We start from the raw sequence: 18761 nt of genomic DNA on the forward strand, positions 1-18761 counted from the left end.
CAAATTCACTCTGTAGACCAGGTTGGCCCTGAACTCAGAGAGCTACCTGTCTCTGCCTACTGGGAATAAAGGTATGGACCATCATGCCCAGCACAAAAGTACTTCTAAATGTTTGACAATGAACTACTATTCAACTTTAAAAGTTTTAATGATGCAAACAATTGCGAGGGTTGGACTTTACAGAAAAAAAGTCAAGTTACCTCTTCCAAGGAGTTCTAGCGAATAAGTAATGTAGTCCTTTAGCTGGGCCATGAGGTAGGAACACTTCAGCGCTGTCGTCAATATAGACGTGAGCAGAGTCCACCACCCTTCACTGCGGTAGTCACACATGACATAATCCAGCAGCCTACCACAGGGAGAAAGACAGCCTCTCCAGAAGGTGGAAAGGGCCTCAGAGAAACTCCATGAGCTTCTCCCACTGTGCACATACACAAAGTCCGACTGTCATGCTTTCACAGCCATTGTTCACATTTAAGTGAACCCGAGGTTACCTAAAAACTTAAAGGATATGCCAGCAGAGGGCACTAGAAAATATCATATAACTGGAATTTAATAAAAATAGACAGGGCAATAACAAATCCTTCAATATAAACGTCTATTCCAAAGTCATCGTAAGGCAATCAGAGTACTTGTGAAAATAAACAGCAAATATGACTCACTTCAAAGCTTTGGTATAATCCTTTGCATAATAATACTCCTCTCCCATTTGAACCACTGCGAAAGAAAAGAAGGCTTAAATAATTTAATATTACACCAAGGAGCACAAAATACGGAGTGGTGGGGACATACTGAGGTGGCTTTTCATCCGGGGACACTTGTACTTCTTGAACTGTGCGACAGCATTGCTCAGGAGCGTGATGATGATCTCCTGTTAGGAAAAGAAAGGTATGAGACATGGGGAAACCACCTCCTGTTTTACTACAATAGTGCCCGAGCAGTTTATATTGGGGTGGGACAAGAAACTCACAGAGTGGACAACACTTCTTTCCTTCAGCTGAATGGCAAGAATCCCCGCTTTCTCTTTTTCAGGGTCAGAAAGATCGAAGCCTATGTACGACAAGAAGCAGCCCATCTTAGCTCATTAATTAACAGAGCTCCTCACACAGACTCCCTGAAGCCTTCACTTGAGTCCAGAGTGCACTGAAGGCTGTGAACATTCTGGAATCTTGACGACTCGGACAGAGCTTTATTCCCACAGAGTTCTCTGTAGCTTCTGCTCTGCAGAGAACATTCCTAACCCTGCCGTTCTCTTCCCAGCTGCCCAGTGCTAGCCTATCAGCTGCCACAGAGGCTGCTCAACTCAAATGTGCACGGAATGCACAAAGACGAACACAAACTCTTCAAAGGCACTCCATGGTAATGCCATTTTAAATGGTTAAGTAAATCCCCGAAGTTGAAACGCTTAAACACTCAGCTGTTTTCGTCACATCAACCCCTTTAACTCTAAGTTACTCTAAAATATAACGGAGGAAAACATTCTACAAACTGGGAGCACAGATCTTCAAACAAACAAGTAAGCAAAGAAAACCAGACTAGGAATGGTTACATCAGTCGTCAGACAGTAGGAAAGCTATGGCTGTCGTCTTGAGGCTGACAGGAAAAGGAAGGAAAATTATTTACTTAGGATTCCTTGTCTCCAGGGCCTCTGTCCATAAAAGTCAAGAACACCTGTTTGTGTTTCTAAGGGATCAGGACTGGGGTACATCACAGAAGCCTGAAATCAAAAGAACAAATCTAAGGAAGAGTTTATGACATCGACCCCAAATCTTTGATTGAATAAAGAAATATCCATAAATATAAACATCAAACATTTGTTTAAATGGCACCATTATAAATATTTTAACACGCTTTACCAACATTTAGAAATCCTATAAACCTGAAGTGGGTGTGGTGGTGCACGCCTTTGATCCCAGCACTTAGGAGGCAGAGGCAGGTGGGTCTCTGTGAGTTCTAGGCCAGCCTGGTCTACAAAGCGAGTTCCAGGACAGCCAGGACTGTTACACAGAGAAACCCTGTCACAGAAGATTAAAAAAAAAAAAAAAAAAAGGAAAGAGAAAAGAAAAAAGAATTCCTATTTTACATTGCAAACAACAAGCCTCTGAGGACTTCCTAACTAAAGACTGGTATCGACTCTCAGGACCCGCCATCCTATTTCTGAAAATGAAATTCGTGTCCAGAGACTAATGCTAGCTTTAAAGCTCCTCAATGTACTCTTTAGCAGAAGAATTACTTTATGTTCTATTTAATCATATTTGTTAATGCCCCATTCCACATATTCTTTACAAAACCTAGTTTTACTCATCTATTAAAATACTATATTTAAATTACAATAAACCAAACCTTAAAATTTTAATGCATGTAAAACCTAAATATAATACACTGCTCGAATTCGTTTAAAGATAGAATACCTGGGTTAAAACTGAAAAGCCATAATAACTAAAAAGATACTCAAAGACAAGGAAAAAATCAATACCAGGAGCCCTAGCTTCTCTCAAGGAAAGGTTAATGGTGTCCTGAGTGCGAGGTGATGCAGGCCAGGACTTACGTCATGGTTACAGAGGGCTCTGACGTGCTGTTTCCGCTCCTGGGCATAGTAAGCTGCCTGCTGATAGTAGAAACCAGGGTTCTGTGTTTGAATAGCTGTCAGCCCCAACTTAATGGCTTCGTCAAATAAATCTCCAAAGGCCTGGAATCTTCAAGCAAGCAAGCCAACGAATTAAAAGAATGGACAGTAAAGGGGAGGAAAGAGCAGTGTGTCTCTAATAAGTATGCATTCCGGAAACCTAAGCTTGACACACCATATAATTAAAATAACACTACTGAATAACAGCTAACTTATTTGTAAATAATAATTTACAGTAGTGATAAGTTACACGCAAGCTTTTTACTGAAGTCATCTGTGATAACTCAAGTTCATGACTATACCATTGTATTAGATCTTAACATAACCCTCACTCTTCAATTATATTCAAGTTTCTGGAAGTCACTTTATTTCAGCAATTTTTACATAAACACTGTCCTGGTGGGTCTTTTTGTTGGTGTTAATTTAACATAGACTAGAGTTATCTGAGAGGGAACCACAGCAGAGAAAATGCCTCTATCAGATTGCCTGTAGGGAAGTCTGTCGGGCATTTCCTTGATTAATGATTGCTGTGAAAGGGCTTACCCACTGTGGGCAGTACCATTCCTGAGCAAGGTGGTCCTGAACATAGAATACATAGGCTGAGGAGTAAGCCAGGAAGCAGACTTCCTCCACGGTTGCTACTTCAGTTCCTGCCTTGAGTTCCTGCCCTGGCTTCCCTCAGCGATGAACTGCTACTTGGAAGTGTAAAATGAAGCATCACTGAGGGGAACTCTGAGCAAACATTTCCTAGGGTCGCCTCACAGAAGCTGTAGTCCAAAGGAGGCCAAGGCCACATCTTGAGCTAGCAGCCCAACTTGGCAAAGTTGTAAGAGTTTACCAGGTGGTACTGGGTTTTGAGGTGTGAAGGAGTCGTGGAGAGAGATGGAGGCTTGCACTGTGACAGGACAGAAGAGGATACCGGTGAAGATGCAGCCCAGTGGCAGCAGAGACCTCGGTATTGTAGACATGTCAGGACCATGAGACAGCCCCCAAGAACAGCAGCTACTGTGGGGTGGAGCCGCCTGAGCCTACGAGACAAGCCATGTGTGCTGTGGTGGGCAGGCAGAAGTGGCTTTGTGTCCAGGCTCTGTGGATCCCAGAGGGTCGGGAGTGGGTCCCTGACATAGAGCACCGGACTCCTTCACTGTCGGACTTTGGTTTTGCTTGACTTGACTGTTCCTGCTCTGACTCCTCCTTCTTGGGATAAGACAGTATTTTAACTGGTTTTACTTTATAGGAGCCCACAGCTATAAGATGTTGGCTATTTTAGAAAGACTTTGGGTGTTTTAAAGGGACATTGGATATTTTAAAGGGGCTGGATGTTTAATGTGAATGTTTAAAGGCTGTGGAACTTTTAAAGGTATTTGTGTTTTATACTGTGGTATTAATATAAAGAAAAAACAAAGGCTAGGTTTAATAATAATATATTGGTGTGTCAAGGTGACAAGGAGTCATTTGTCTTGTTTTTTGGGTTTTTTTTTTTTTTTTTTTTTTGTCTGTTTTTAATTGACTTGACACAATGTAGAGTTGTCTGGGAAGAAGAACCTCAACTGAGAAAATGCCTCCAACAGATTGCCTGTAGGGAAGACTGTCGGGCACTTTCTTGATTAATGACTGATGTGGGAGGTCCCATCCTCAGTAGATGGTATCATCCCTGATCAGGCGGTCTTGAATGTATAATAAAGAGACAGAGTAAGCTATGAGGAGCAGGCCAGCACGTATTGCTCCTCCATGGTGCCTGTTTCAGCTCCTGCGTCCAGGCTCTGGCCTCGAGCTCCTGCCCTGACTTCCCGCAGTGACTCCTGTGACCTGGAGGTGTCAATGAAACAAAGCCTGTCCTCCCCGAGTTGCTCTGGTCATGTGTTTTCTCACAGCAATGGAAATCCTATCTAAGACAGACACTAAGCTACATGAAGCAGGAATTTTGTTTTGTGCTTTCCTATATTTTCAGGATGCAAACACAAAGTGGAAACCTAACGAATACATGCTGAATGTAAAAAAGGTACCATAAGTTACCTGATGTCCATTAACAGATCATACCAATCAAGGTATACTATGCCTGGATACACACTTGGGGTATATTATTAAAACCCCATTTGTATACTATTCCTGGATACACACTTGGGGTATACTACTAAAACCCCATTAAAAAGCAAAAGACCCATTTGATGCTGTTTAGAACCAAAGTCCTTGCCATCTCTTCACATCTGACATTCTATTTTAAACCGTTAAGAAAACGAACGTAAACGTACTGTTTAGACATCCATGCAGCATGCTCAAATGACAGCTCTGCACTTCCAATTTTTTTCTTACACAAGTCAATGTGTTTCCGAAACTGAGCAATTGCATCCAATGGCGTGTTGTGCTGAAAACACAGCCTACAGATCTGAAAAAAAAGGAAAAAGCAATCCCCAAATAAGGGAGAAGTTTAAAGATACATTCATCCACATTAAAAATATGTGAACTTTAAGAGGAACTTTAAAAGCTACATAATTCCCAGCTCTGGAGTTCTCTGTAATATGATTCTCCTCTTTAGATTACTTTGAGAGACTGAATTTGTCCTATGCCCTAGAAAAGCTTTTCAAAATAGAGAATTTTTAAAAATTATAACAAAGGAACATAACAATGGGCTGAATATTTCCAATGGGAATTTACAGAGACTGACTTTGAGTATTAGAATTGTCAGAAAATTAAATATTTCTGCTGCATAACCAAGGTTTAGTTGCCTACACATCAATGAGGGTTACAGAAAATTTCAAAATGTTTTTTTTCCTGGAACACTTGATATACATTGTTTCCAAATGGTACAATCTACATGACCTGAGGGTAAATAGAAACCCAATAGCAATAAAGCCTAGATTCATTTCCATATGCTTATGAAAACTTTCAATTTTATTTTTTAGGTACAAACAAATATAAAAAAAAAAATCTGTGTGTCTGTGTGTCTGTGTCTGTGTGTGTGTGTGTGTGTGTGTGTGTGTGGTATGCATGTATACCTGTGTGCATACACTAGAAGATGGCTTTATAGTGTCTTTCTCTATTGCTCTCCACTTTACTTAGGAGACCCAGCTTCCCCCCTCCCCCCCAACATAAAGCTCACAGTCACAGTCAGCCAGTGAGCCTCCAGGATCTGCCTGTCAGTGCCCCCCATACCCCACCCCTAGCCAGTGCTAGAGGTACAGATATATGACCCACATCCACCACTAGCCAGCCAGTGAGTCTCCAGGATCTGCCTGTCTGTGCCCCCCAACACCCCACCCCTAGCCAGTGCTGAAGGTACAGGTATATGACCTACATTCAGCACTAGCCAGCCAGTGAGCCTCCAGGGTCTGCCTGTCTGTGCCCCAGCCCCACCCCTAGCCAGTGCTAGAGGTACAGGTGTATATGCTGGAGGTACAGGTATATATGCTGGAGGTACAGGTGTATATGCTGGAGGTACAGGTGTATATGCTGGAGGTACAGGTGTATATGATGGAGGTACAGGTATATATGATGGAGGTACAGGTGTATATGATGGAGGTACAGGTGTATATGATGGAGGTACAGGTATATATGTTGGAGGTACAGGTGTATATGCTGGAGGTACAGGTGTATATGATGGAGGTACAGGTATATATGCTGGAGGTACAGGTATATATGCTGGAGGTACAGGTGTATATGATGGAGGTACAGGTGTATATGATGGAGGTACAGGTATATATGCTAGAGGTACAGGTGTATATGCTGGAGGTACAGGTATATATGATGGAGGTACAGGTGTATATGATGGAGGTACAGGTATATATGATGGAGGTACGGGTGTATATGATGGAGGTACAGGTATATGACCCACCTCCAGCTTTTATGGGTTCTGGGATCCACACTAAAATCCTCATGCTTGTGCAGCAGGACTTCAGCCAGCTCCCCAGCCCAAAAAGTTTACAATCCATCTGTGTCCTTCAGTCATTTAATTTTTCTTTTCAGAGGCAATCAGCGTGGCCAATTTAGCATATGGCCAGTATAGTCTACAGACAGGCAAGTGTGCGTATATCCACATTTATATACTAAGAACCATACGGTGTCAGGCTTACTAGGCCGAGTTACACCTTACTTTCTTCATCTAATACCTTAATATGCTAGTTGGGTTTTATCAACTTGACACACACAGGCATATCTGTGAAGAGGGGATCTTAATTGAGGAAATGCTCCCATCAGATCCCCAGTAGGCAAGTCTGTAGGGCATTTGCTTGATTAAGGATGGATATGGGGAGGCCCAGTTTACTGTGGGTGAGGCCACCCCTACGTTGCTGGTCCTCAGTACTGTAAGAAAGCAGGCTGAGCAAGCCATGAAGAGCAAGCCAGTAAGCAGCACTCCTCCATGGCCTCTGCATCAGCTCCTGCCTCCAGATTCCTACGTTGGCTTACCTCAATGGATTGTGACCTGAGATATTTAGGCCAAATCAAGCCTCTCCTCCCCAAATTGCTTTTAGTTAAGAAACCAGACTAAGACGCATAGCTACCACTTCTCTTAATTGATGGAGCAGCCACATTCATAATTGTATCGTTATTAATGTCCCATTAAAATTTATATCAACAATCACCTATTGTTAGCTCATTCCCAATATTTTTCTATTAGAAAATAAAGTAAGTATCCATAGATTTGGAGTTACAGATATTACCATTAGCTGACAGAGAATTTCCTGAAAAGGACTGCCAGGTAGGGGATATCCCTTTTTAGATTTGTGTTCACTACAAACACTCTCATCTACACTCATCGCCCACCTGTCAGACACTGTTGAAAGAGAAGTGGGAAAACAGTAACTGCCTTGATGTCTGCTGGGAAGCAGGGGACGGGTCAGGACACAGGATAGAACCGGGACGGGACGGGACAAACAGGATTAGTTCTACAATATACAATCTTAAAATGTTCAAACGACAGTTATGCTTTCTCTAAAGTGAACTGAGACAGCAGAGGGAGTGGACATTGCAGTCCAGCTACTCAGCAGGCTAAGGCAAGAGGATCACTTGAGCCCCAGAGTTCAAGACCAGCTTATGCAACAGTGAGTGAGACCAGGTCTCAAAAAAACAAAAATAAACCCATGAAAGTGAATAGATGTGTCTTTTCTATGGCTGACTCATTAAGTCAAGAAATGCTTACATAATTCCGATATGCTGCATCTTTTAAAATTCAAAAACAGGCAGCTTTCTTCTCACTACTCCTTTCTCTGACACACACACAGTAAAAGACTCAATATCTAGTTATCTATAAACTCAAAACACAGCTATTACTATTCGGACGCTGAGAGTCAAAGCTATTCTTGAGTAAAAGGACATCAAAAAGAGGATCATAATTCATCAGACACCACCTTTTCAGATCAAGAAACTGATTTTGATTTTTGCATCTTTAAAAGGTAATATTTAAAGGTAAATTTCCTTTATTTCAAAGTAGAACTATACCTTGTAGTTTATAAATCCTGCCATTGTCTTAATTTCCAGAATATTAGTTTCATGGGCTCTCAATTCATGTACAAGGTTATAGGCGGTCCTATAATTCCTAAGTAAACATGAGGAGGATGGTTAATATGATATAAATTAATGTTTAAAATTCCTAAGAACACTATTATTATAACAGACACTATTTATACATTTCTTACCACTCAACAGCTCAATAACAGCATATATATAACATATATATATATAAATCTCCAGTGTTCTAAGAAATTATTGATTACTAGTCAATGACATCACAACAAAAAGACCTACCCATGTGCACTGTTCTTTCTATCATTAACTAGTCAGACAATAACAAGTAGAAACAAGTTAAAGACTGAGGGTAAAGTGGATGTTATCTAAAATTATACTAAAAAACAATCCTTTAATTCCAGTACTCGAGAGGCAAAGGCAGGAGAATCTCTGTGAGTTCAAGGCCAACCTGGTCTACATGGTGGATTCCAAAACAGCAAGGACTACATAGAGAGATCTTGTCTCATAAATAAATATAAATAAAATGAATAAAAGCACTGTCAATAAATATGCATATGTGTATTTGTACACTTTTGAGACAGTTTCATAGTTAGCCCAGGCTGGCCTGGGATTTGTCATCTAACCAAGGCTGGACTTGAACTTGTGGTCCTCCTGCTTTGGTTTTCCAAGACCTCAGGAGATGCCACCATGTCCAGACAAGGTTTTTTTGCTTTTTAAGTACCACCGTCAGTTTCTCCAAGGGAAGTAATTTTAGCAACAATGGTTTAAAGACAGAACAAGTCACAGACATTTTAAGGGCAGGTACACAGAAAAAGGCTAAGAACACAGTATTAATCTTGAATAGAGGTTGCAGAGGAGAGAAGTATCTTTAGTGGATCCAGTACAGGGGAACAGGGAAAGAAACCAGCCCTAAGATGGGAGGCAGTAAGAAAAAGTGGCTTGTCCGTAGGCAAAGGGGATCCCCACCCTCTGCAGCAAATGGTTTCCTCTACAGCATTAGTCTTTATAACAGTTCTAAAACTGAAGGTCTTAACTGATGCCGCCCATCCACAAACAAAAATAAACTACATTAAAGCCAGCTATTATTTGATCTACTGCTATTTTCTCCTCAATTATAGGGTAAATAACTGATTCCTTTTTTTTTTTTTTTGAGCTGAGGATCGAACCCAGGGCCTTGCGCTTGCTAGGCGAGCACTCTACCACTGAGCTAAATCCCCAACCCCGTGATTCCTTTTTAAATCCCTTTCTACACTGCCATCATATATCCAGAACTCTGAGCTAATGCACAAAGAGATCATGTTTTATTAAACTGCGGTTGGTAAAAACAAAAGAATAAAATGTCTGAGTGTGTCAACACACCTGCAACTAACCTTCAAGGTCCAAGCAGGGTCTTTAAATGGAAACTGATGTGATAAACAAGTAATGGTAAAACTTGATTTGAACTGAATAAATGAATAATGTTTATTATACTTTGAAATAAGTGTCAAGAACTTCACTGAATACACAAATAGAAAAAGAAAAAAATAGAAACATGAAGACAATTGTTTCCTTTAGATCATGAAATTTAGTTAATTAGACCACGAAGTTTATGATAACTTATTTTCAGCATTAAGATAGAAAAAAACTACTTATTAAATATCTGAATACCTTCAAATCAAGAAGACCGAGACTCACAGAGGGCAATGGTATGATTACTAACATCAAGGTGACAAGCACACAGTTTGAAAACAGACTTACTTGAGAGCATTCTGTGTGTCTTGCTTCAGCTCGCTGAAGAAAGCTATTTTGAACTGGTGTCTAACAAAAAGAAGCTGAAAGGAAAGGTTAAAGAATGGTTAGGTGCACACTTTAATGTGAAAATGATATTTACTGGGGTGCATTAAGGTATGAGGAAAATTATTCAAAATTAAATACACTAGGAGTCCAACAAGGACACAGCTAACAAGGCTCCCAAGAGCTCCTCTTACAAGTCAGAGTCTGAAACTAACTTTAAGGGCAAAAGAATCTAATTTGAACACAAATTCATTTTTAAGAGCTAAAGAAAGGCCTGGAAAGATGGCTCAGTGGTTAAGGGCACTGACTGCTCTTCCAAAGGACCCAGGTTCAAATCCCAGCACCCACATGGCAGCTAACAATTGTCTGTAATTCAAAGATCTTACCTACAGGCAAAACACCAACGCACATAAAATAAACAAGTAAATAAAATTAAAAAAGAGCTAAAAAAAAAACTTTTGAATTACTAAAACAATTTAAAATATCAGTACTGCAGAAATAAGAATCATCTAAAAATAACCATAATGAACAACCTGCTTTTGAATGCTTCTCATTAGTTTTTTAAATGTACCTGATGTGTTGTTTTATTCAGAAATTCTTTATGAGATTTCACCCTTCTGATCTCATTGTAGTAATAGGTCTGGGCATGCTCATAAAATGCATTTTCTAACCTGTTAATAAACAACAAACACATACACAAATTATATACATATATAGTTTCTCAAAACCAACTCTTCTTAAGAATGGTATTTGTTGAGGCCTGACAGTAAATTTGTGGCTGACACTGCCTATTCTACTTGATGATCAAGATGAAAAATGAAGCACCTTTTCTAGAAAAAAAATCTAAAATTAAGATCTCCCCCAACTGAAAATCATGTAAAACACGGGATACAACAGATAAAAACCTTGTACTTTATAAAAACTAGGTGATCTTTAAGAATACTTTCATCCCTACTATAATTTTATAAAACATCTGGAAAAAGATTTAAGATTGAATTGTGTTTCACTATTTTTTGTTCTACTAACATTTAGTTTAAAGGAATAAGAAAACCTATGGGGAAGTTAGAAACACTGGCCAACGAGATGGAAATAACACTGACGTTATTAAAGTCTGCTTCTCTGCACAACTCTGAGATTCATGAGCCCCAAAGAAGAGGGCTGAGCAGGGTCCAGGCAGCAGTTCACACTCTTTGCAGAAAGGGCGAGTCTGTCAGAGAAGTGTGCGGGCAGGACAGAAGTGAGTTCACGGCAAATAACAGGGGACTTAAGGCTCTCCTGAGAATAAACACAGTTTAACCTATATTCAAAAGACTTTTACTGCCAGACAGTGGTGGCACATGCCTTTAATCTCAGCACTCAAGAAGCAAAGGCAGGTGAATCTCTATGAGTTCAAGGCCAGCCTGGGCTACAGAGTGAGTTGCAGGACAGGCACCAAAACTACACAGAGAAATCCTGTCTTGAAAAAAACCAAAACCAAAACAAAACAAAAGATTTTTACCACATCCGAGGAAAACAGGATAAGTCAAAAGTTTTAAATCAAATGTTTTATTTATGTCTTTAGAGACAAAGTCTTACTGTGTAGCCTTGCAAGCTTTAAACTCACTACTTTAGCCTAGACTGGCCTCAGACTGGCAACCCTCCTGTCCCTGATTCCTTCATGCTTAGGAAACTGGGTTTTCTAGGTTAGAATATTTTATTTTCAAAATTTTAAAAATGTTAAAATATGAAAATAAAGTTAGGTTCTAATCCTGAAACAATGTCATTAATCTAAACTTGCCCTTAAAATTTTACAAGAGAGCAATAAGAGACTGATTATGAAACACCTAACTACAATGAGAAATATTATTATAGGTTATTCTCAAAGATGAAAAGACAACCTTCCCAAAGAAACTCGTTCCAACTACATCAAGATAAGCTTGTTTCAGTTTCTAAATAGGCCGTGTACTCAGATAAAATGTGTTAGTCAAGTAGACAGATTCGAGAACAAATCGGCCTGGTTAAATCCTTTAAACCTAGTTAGACTTTGGGCTGGCGAAAGGGCACAGCAGGTAAAGGTGCTTGCTGCCAAGCCTAACAACCTGAGTTCAGTCCCAGGACCCAGATAGTGGAAGATCAGAACTGACTCCTGTTAAGTTGTCCTCTGATCTCTGTGACATGTGCATGCCTCTCTCCCGAGTGATTCATAAATAAATATAATTTTAAAGCAAAAAACCTAGTTACATGAATTAAACTCTTCCTTGCTTTTAAGGAAACCAGGTTAGATAGTTGGAGAAAGTAATATGATCCTCACTGTTTGTTTGTTTTGGAGACGGGGGTCTGACTTTGTAGCCCCAGGTAGACTGGAATTTGCTCATGCAGACCAGGCTTTTCATTTAGTGATTCGCCCAGCTGAACTTCACTGTCCAGGATGCTTTTATGAGCATTTTGTTGTTGTTTGTCAAGGAAAGGCTCTGAGCTACAACTTCACACTCCTAAGGACCAACATTCTGATTTACCTTATAATGTAGCCCACGAGGTGGTCGGTGTGGGGCAGCACAAACAGGGACTTGCCTGAGAGCTCACACACATTGCACAAAGCTGCAGCCCGCTCCGAAGCAATGACGTCTTCCCCTGTTGGCAAGCCGGCAGGAACAAAGCCAAGCTGTTAGTTTGCTGTAGTCAAAGAGACCCAAGTTTGTAATGAGGAGCAGAGTGCCTGTCACAATGTCAGTGCAGCTCCTGCTCTCCCCCAGGACTCAGGGCTCCCCAAAGTTACTATGTTCCTATTTTCTCCTGAGAACGGCAGACAGGACAACTAATGTCCCAAGCTGTTTCAAAAGAAAAAGAAAAATGGGCACAGCCATGCAGCAAGGAAGTTCCTAAAACCTCAGAATGCGACAAGTTTCAATATGGCAACAGAAATTATTCTAACTTATGAAAATCTGGGAAGGCAAAGGAAAGAATCATTTCTCTGGACAGTATTACAAATCCTGTTTCTTTATGTAAGAGTAAATTTTAAATAGCATCAGACAAGGAAATCACGCTTTTTTAAGCAACTGAATTAACTGTTTTGACAACTGATACATGCATACGTGAGGGGCTCAGCAGAAATGAAATAGCAGGACTTAGCATTTGCAAACTTCCTTTGTTTTTACTATTTATGACAAGAATTCACTTGTGTATTACTGATATCTTTAATATTGACTTGTTTTGTGTGTGTATGTGTGTGGACATATGTATGTGCAAATGTATGGATGTTTGCACCTGAGCCACAGTACCCGTATGGAGGCCAGAGGACACGTTCAGGAACTGATTCTCCCCTTCCACCAAGTGGGTTCTGGAAATCAACTGAACTCAGGTGGTCAGCAAGTGCCTTTTCTCTCTGAGCCATCTTCCTGGCCTTTCATTAATGCTTTTTAAAAGTCAGCATACTGTCAGCCCCCAAAATGAACACGTAAAACATTTAAATATTAAAAAAAAATATCTACCTCCTGGTATTAGCAATTGGGGCATAAAGCAATTAATGAACCTTCTGTTACCTGGAGGTAGAGGCGTTTTCTTCTGAATCAGGACAACTGCCACTTTTGTGTTTCTCCCCTGCAAACTCTGCCTGCAGTGGAAGACAACAACATAATTAACAAAGCAATGAACTTGTTTTACTGTACCTATGTCACACAGGCTTCACATCCAACTGAAGATAAATTTCAACTAAAACACATCAAGATCAGAGTAAATCTTTTCCTGCAAATGACCCTATCTGCCATAATGATTTCCATTTTCAAAGTGTAATCTTACATCAAGCTTATCATCTTACTAAAATCTGCTTTAAAAGTGAAACTTAAGGGCCAGCGAGATGAGCTGAGTCGACTCCCCAATCCCATAGCGAGAGAGACCCGACTCCCCCAAGATGTCCTCTGACCACACATGACTTGCCTCCCAAATAAAATAAATGTAAAGACGATTTGAATGTGAAACTTTAACATACATGTCTATATAAAATTATAGTTAACGTACTTCTTCATAGTGATACATTAGTCATCCAGATAACTGCCTTAGAACTACACAGTGATAAAGCATTATGGGGACCAGTGAGACACTCAGAGCGTCTATGTCAGCTGTGGAAGCCTGGCAGCCTGAGTTAGAGCCCAAAAACACATGTAAAGGTTGAAGGAAGGAACCGACTCTCCAAGGCTGTCCTCTGACCCCCACACGTGTCATGGCATGCATGAACAAAAATACGAATCATGCACACAGATATGCACATTCACCCACACAATAATAATAACTAGTTTGTAGTTGTCTTATGAGAGTGCTAGAGAGTTGGCTCTTAGCAATTAAAAGCTCTTGATGCTCTCCCAGAGGACCCAAGTTCAATTCTCAGCAACCACTGTGGGGTGGCTCACAACTGCATGTATCTCCAGTTCCAGGGGATGTGATGCCTTATTCTGGTCTTTGCAAGCACCAGCATGTGTGCATGGACATTTGTGCATACACACACACACACACACACACACACACACACACACACACAAATAATAAAATATATCCTTTTTTAAAAAGTTCTCTGAAAAAAGTATCTTATGGGGTCTGATAGTATTGTTATCTCCCAAAGAGATCACAGTATAGACAAAAAATTGGAATGCCAGGCCAACTTGCCTTCTACATTCCCTCAGATCCCTGGCGCCGTATAGTCACTACTTCCATGACCTCTTAGAAACAGAATGGAGTTAACAGTCTCCAAAGCAAGCACTGCAGTTTACACAGTACTCAGTTAACTTTCAAGTGTTTGCAAACAGAGCTGAGGCTGGCCTGGCACACACAGGCTGTGGGCTCAGTCCCTGACACCACAAACAAATAAGTCAGTGAACAGCAGACGTCTGCAGGTACCACAGAGGCCCAACAGCGTTGTACCTGACGATTTCCACCCTGGTAGCGCACTCGGACTGCTTTTCTTTCCACTGAGGCTCATCCCAGTCCAGTTCATAGAACACAACCACCAGTGCCGGCACCAGGGTCAGGTGCTTATTCATCCAGCCGCTCTTCAAGATCCCTTTAGGAATGTACCACTCATAGGAAGTTCTCTGCCAACAGGGACAAACTGGAGTTACTTAGAAAGAAAGGAGCAGAAACCACCTCCAGAGTGCCGGGCACTTCATACGCATTTGCTTCATTTGACACGAACACCGCCCGTTTCTAAGATGGGGAAGCTCAGTCCAGTGGAAATCAGTAATAGCTCTAAGTGTCTGGGTGTTCGAGTAGACTCTCAACACGGCCCTTCCAGCGTGACGAAGAATGGCCCAAACGCAGGAGTCCTGATAATGCCCAGGGTCTGAGTTACGTGTAAAGTAGTCAGCCCTTTCTGGCCTACCTCTATTCCCCACCCGTTTCTGTTCGTGTAAAATACTACAGCCATCCAGGTCTACTACAGCTCCATCCGTTTACAGACACACTGCCGTGATGCCATGGCACCCTTCCTGTGGATGAAGTCGAAACGCTTGTGAAACTGACTCTCACTCAAAAGTCAGGGACTCTGTAATGAAACCGGAGATGATGAATGGGTAATGTGAGAGCTTGCTTCTAAGGAGGGAGACTGTTACAATTATGGAGATGTGAGGGTTATTTTAATGAAAAGAAAAAGGGGGCAGACGGAAAGGACATTTTCTGCAAAGCCTAGGACTCCCCGAGTTCAATCCTCAGGACCTACATGTTAGAAGAAGAGAACTGAGACCTCAAGTTGTCACTGACCCTACACACACACACACACACACACACACACACACACACACACACACACACACGGAACAGGGTTGGAAGTAGGGAGGGAAAAGAACAGGGAATGAATGAAGGGATACATGCAATCCTAATGCCATTACCTTGGATCTACATTTTGGATACTCATGGTCACCTGGGAGCACCTTGAAAGAGATTGGTACCCGGTCTGCTCTCCGATTGGCACAGAAAGCATCCCAGACTGCTCGATGGACAGCATTATAAACTACATCAAGGCCAGTAAGCGTAACAAAAGCCATAGGCCGACAACATAGTTCCACAGGGAAGTCCCACTGTGTGGGACTCATGGTTAAGACGTCACAGAAAAATCTGAAATACAAATGTCAGGATATTCATAATTAACTTCAGAAACCAACACCGATACTAACATATAAACATTAGAAAAAGACACAAGGCTCTGCATGTACACAGTCAAGCAAATAGAAGAGAGTAAAACTTTAATTCCTAAATTAAATGTATTAAAGTTACTAATTGCATTGCATTTTTTTCTCTTAAATTTCACAAAAAAAAAAGGTTGTAGTAAATTTTTAGACAAATTTTCTATTTTCAGTAATCTTCCAAACTGTATAAAGTTTGGGATGAACAGGCTAAGAAAACAGGTAAGTAACAAAATTAAAATAGGTCTAGCCTGGCATGGTGGCACATGCTACAATCGCAGCCCTCATGAGGCTGAAGCAGGAGGGTAAAGCATTCAACACAGCCTGGTGTAAAATAGTAAGACTGTCTAAAAAGTGTTTTGTTTTTAATTCAAACCATAATCAATAAAATTAAAAAAGTTATTGACATATATATATATATAAATCCGACTTCCTCTGATTTCTCTGGAATTGCAAATATCTAATTCCTCAATGTTTAGAAAATAATTCAAATGATGTGTATATTATCTAATAGCTGTGTTCTCAATTTTCATAATATAAGATGATGTAATAAGTAAAGGAAGATCTCGAAGAGAAACACTAATAATGTAGGAAACACCTACAGAACATGCTTCTGTTGTGTCCTTTAGCTAAGTCGACAACAGATGTAGATATGCACTGACATTAGAAAATGATTACCTATCCGGGACAGCCAAGGCTACACAGGGACCCTGTCTCAAAAAAACCAAAACAAAAACAAAAAAAAAGAAAGAAAGAAAGAGAGAGAGGGAGGGAGGGAGGAAGGGAGGGAGGGAGGGAAAGAAAGAAGACAATTATAGAAACATGTTCTTATTCCAAATGAAAATAATTTCTGTAATAATTCACTGTATTTTTAAAATAATTCCTTATTTCCAAAAGAATATATCGTATGCTTCTTAAAGAAATGATTATCATCATCACATTATAAAAAACACAGTGTGATCTCTGGGAAAACTGAAGTGTAAAATACCACTTGACCCCTAAAATATGGACTATTTCTAACTGAAAAATTATCTTTACTAAAGTGCTATCGAATGCCTAAGTGCTGAAGGAACAATGGGTATTGAAAAATTATTTGGAAAGCTTGCCAGAAATGATGTATATGTACGACATAAGCTTGCAGGAGTGCTTTAGAAGACTTATGGGAAGGATTGTGCTATGAGGGCAGAGGGATACACTGCTTCTAGAGAATTTAGGATGAAAAATGAAACAGCTGAGAAGTGGTCAGAATACAGTATGCTACCATGGTCGCTTACTACCAAACAATCTAGACAAGAGTGCAAAAGACCCACTTCCCTTAATAATCCAGAAGGAATAGCTGCAGTCCCTGAATATGGCGTGGACATAAGGGGCATTAGAAAGGACTTACAAAAGTTTTAAATTAGTACTGCCTGAGAGGATTATTGTACGAGTCACATCAATAATGTTAAACGTTCCTGCAGTTACATTAGAAGGTAAAAGCTTAGAATGTAAACTCAGCACTCAAGAAGGAGGGGCAGGGAGATTGCTTCAAATTCCATAGTAGCCTGGTCTACAGGGCTGTTCCAGGCCAGCCAGGGCTATGGAGATCTCAATATCCCTCCTCCCCTAAAAAACAGGAAGAGAAAGATACACAATTTCAGTTAACACTCTAACTCAAAAAAAAAAAAAAAAAATTCTCCAAACATCACTATACGTTATCGCTGAACTTTTCAGAAATTATTTGTGTACTTTGGGGTGTATTTTATGCTCACAGCGCATCTCAGTGCAGACTGGCCGATTTCAAGTGCTCTATAGCCAGCCACCCGTGGCTACTGTCCACAACTGACAGTGTAACTCTCAATTACAGCCAATCTGTTCCAACAGGATCATGAAAACTACATCAGCAATCCCTGCCACATTCTACCTTACAAGCTTTGGCACTTGCAATGGTCCTACTTATGCCGTGGATTTCAAAGGGATAGCACAGGACAGGTGCCGACTGAACAGATTTCAATGACACACGGGAAAGGAACGGCTTCCTGACCTCCTGGAAAATAAATGGAGAAACCTGGCCAACTATTGGCAGGGAGGAGACATGCAGTAGTACAAAAGTAAAGTCCTCAGCACCAAGTCACCGGGTTAGTGCAACGGAAGTAATGTGACAGCTAGCGTAGAAGAGAAACAAGCTAACCCAACCAAAGTGGCTTACTAAAGCAGATGGCTATCAATAAGCAGGTGGATCAGGGAGCAAGACATCGGCTAGTAAGCAAGGATTCAGAGACGTCCAACTGCAAAAAAGATCAAACAAAGAGCCAGGGCTTGGTGCATAATCAACACTGTAGAGGAAGAGAAGCGACACAGCCTGACAAAAGACACCGTCCCCGGAGTCGGCTACAACAGGGAAAGGAGAATAACCTCACAGTCCTAGAAGCTGACTCAATCTTCCTCTATCAGAAACAGCCTCTCTATCTAGAAATAAATACGTTCCTCTTCGCAGCTAAAAGAGACATGCCAAGATTGCACCACGAGAAAACGCAGGCCCCCAAACCAGCCCGGTTGGCCTGGGAACCGGAAGGTCTCTGGGCCCAACTCACCCAGGCCGCACGCCCTGGGCCCGCTGCAGCTGCGGCGAGTCGCCGCCAGCCCCGAGAGGACCAGGAGAGTCAGGCAGGGGCGTCACGGAACGCGGCCACCAAGTTCCGACAGCCGGAGCCCCAGCGCCGGCGGCAGGAGGTGAGACTTCCTTTTCCCCGCCTCCGCTGGCACAGGAAGCACTT

At 41.1% G+C, this 18761-nt stretch overlaps 1 protein-coding gene across 4 annotated transcripts in view; it reads right to left on the minus strand.

The window, feature by feature from the left end:
- Window positions 1-18728, minus strand: part of Trappc11 (trafficking protein particle complex 11) — a 62834-nt gene extending 44106 nt beyond the window's left edge. For all 4 annotated transcript variants that reach the window (XM_036209413.1, XM_036209414.1, XM_036209417.1 and 1 more), the window contains exons 1-15: window positions 18579-18728; window positions 15712-15937; window positions 14750-14919; window positions 13378-13448; window positions 12355-12469; window positions 10431-10530; window positions 9824-9897; window positions 8060-8156; window positions 4876-5009; window positions 2546-2693; window positions 1621-1714; window positions 968-1047; window positions 790-868; window positions 660-714; window positions 201-346 (exon numbers count right to left, since the gene is read on the minus strand). In XM_036209413.1, the coding sequence (XP_036065306.1) occupies window positions 201-346; window positions 660-714; window positions 790-868; window positions 968-1047; window positions 1621-1714; window positions 2546-2693; window positions 4876-5009; window positions 8060-8156; window positions 9824-9897; window positions 10431-10530; window positions 12355-12469; window positions 13378-13448; window positions 14750-14919; window positions 15712-15915 (1567 nt within the window). In that variant the 5' untranslated portion in view covers window positions 15916-15937; window positions 18579-18728. The remainder of the gene's footprint in view (window positions 1-200; window positions 347-659; window positions 715-789; window positions 869-967; window positions 1048-1620; window positions 1715-2545; window positions 2694-4875; window positions 5010-8059; window positions 8157-9823; window positions 9898-10430; window positions 10531-12354; window positions 12470-13377; window positions 13449-14749; window positions 14920-15711; window positions 15938-18578) is intronic.
- Between the last annotated feature and the right edge of the window lie 33 nt (window positions 18729-18761).

The sequence above is a fragment of the Onychomys torridus genome, chromosome 17 (genome assembly GCF_903995425.1).
Source record: "Onychomys torridus chromosome 17, mOncTor1.1, whole genome shotgun sequence".
NCBI classification, from domain to species: Eukaryota; Metazoa; Chordata; class Mammalia; order Rodentia; family Cricetidae; genus Onychomys; species Onychomys torridus.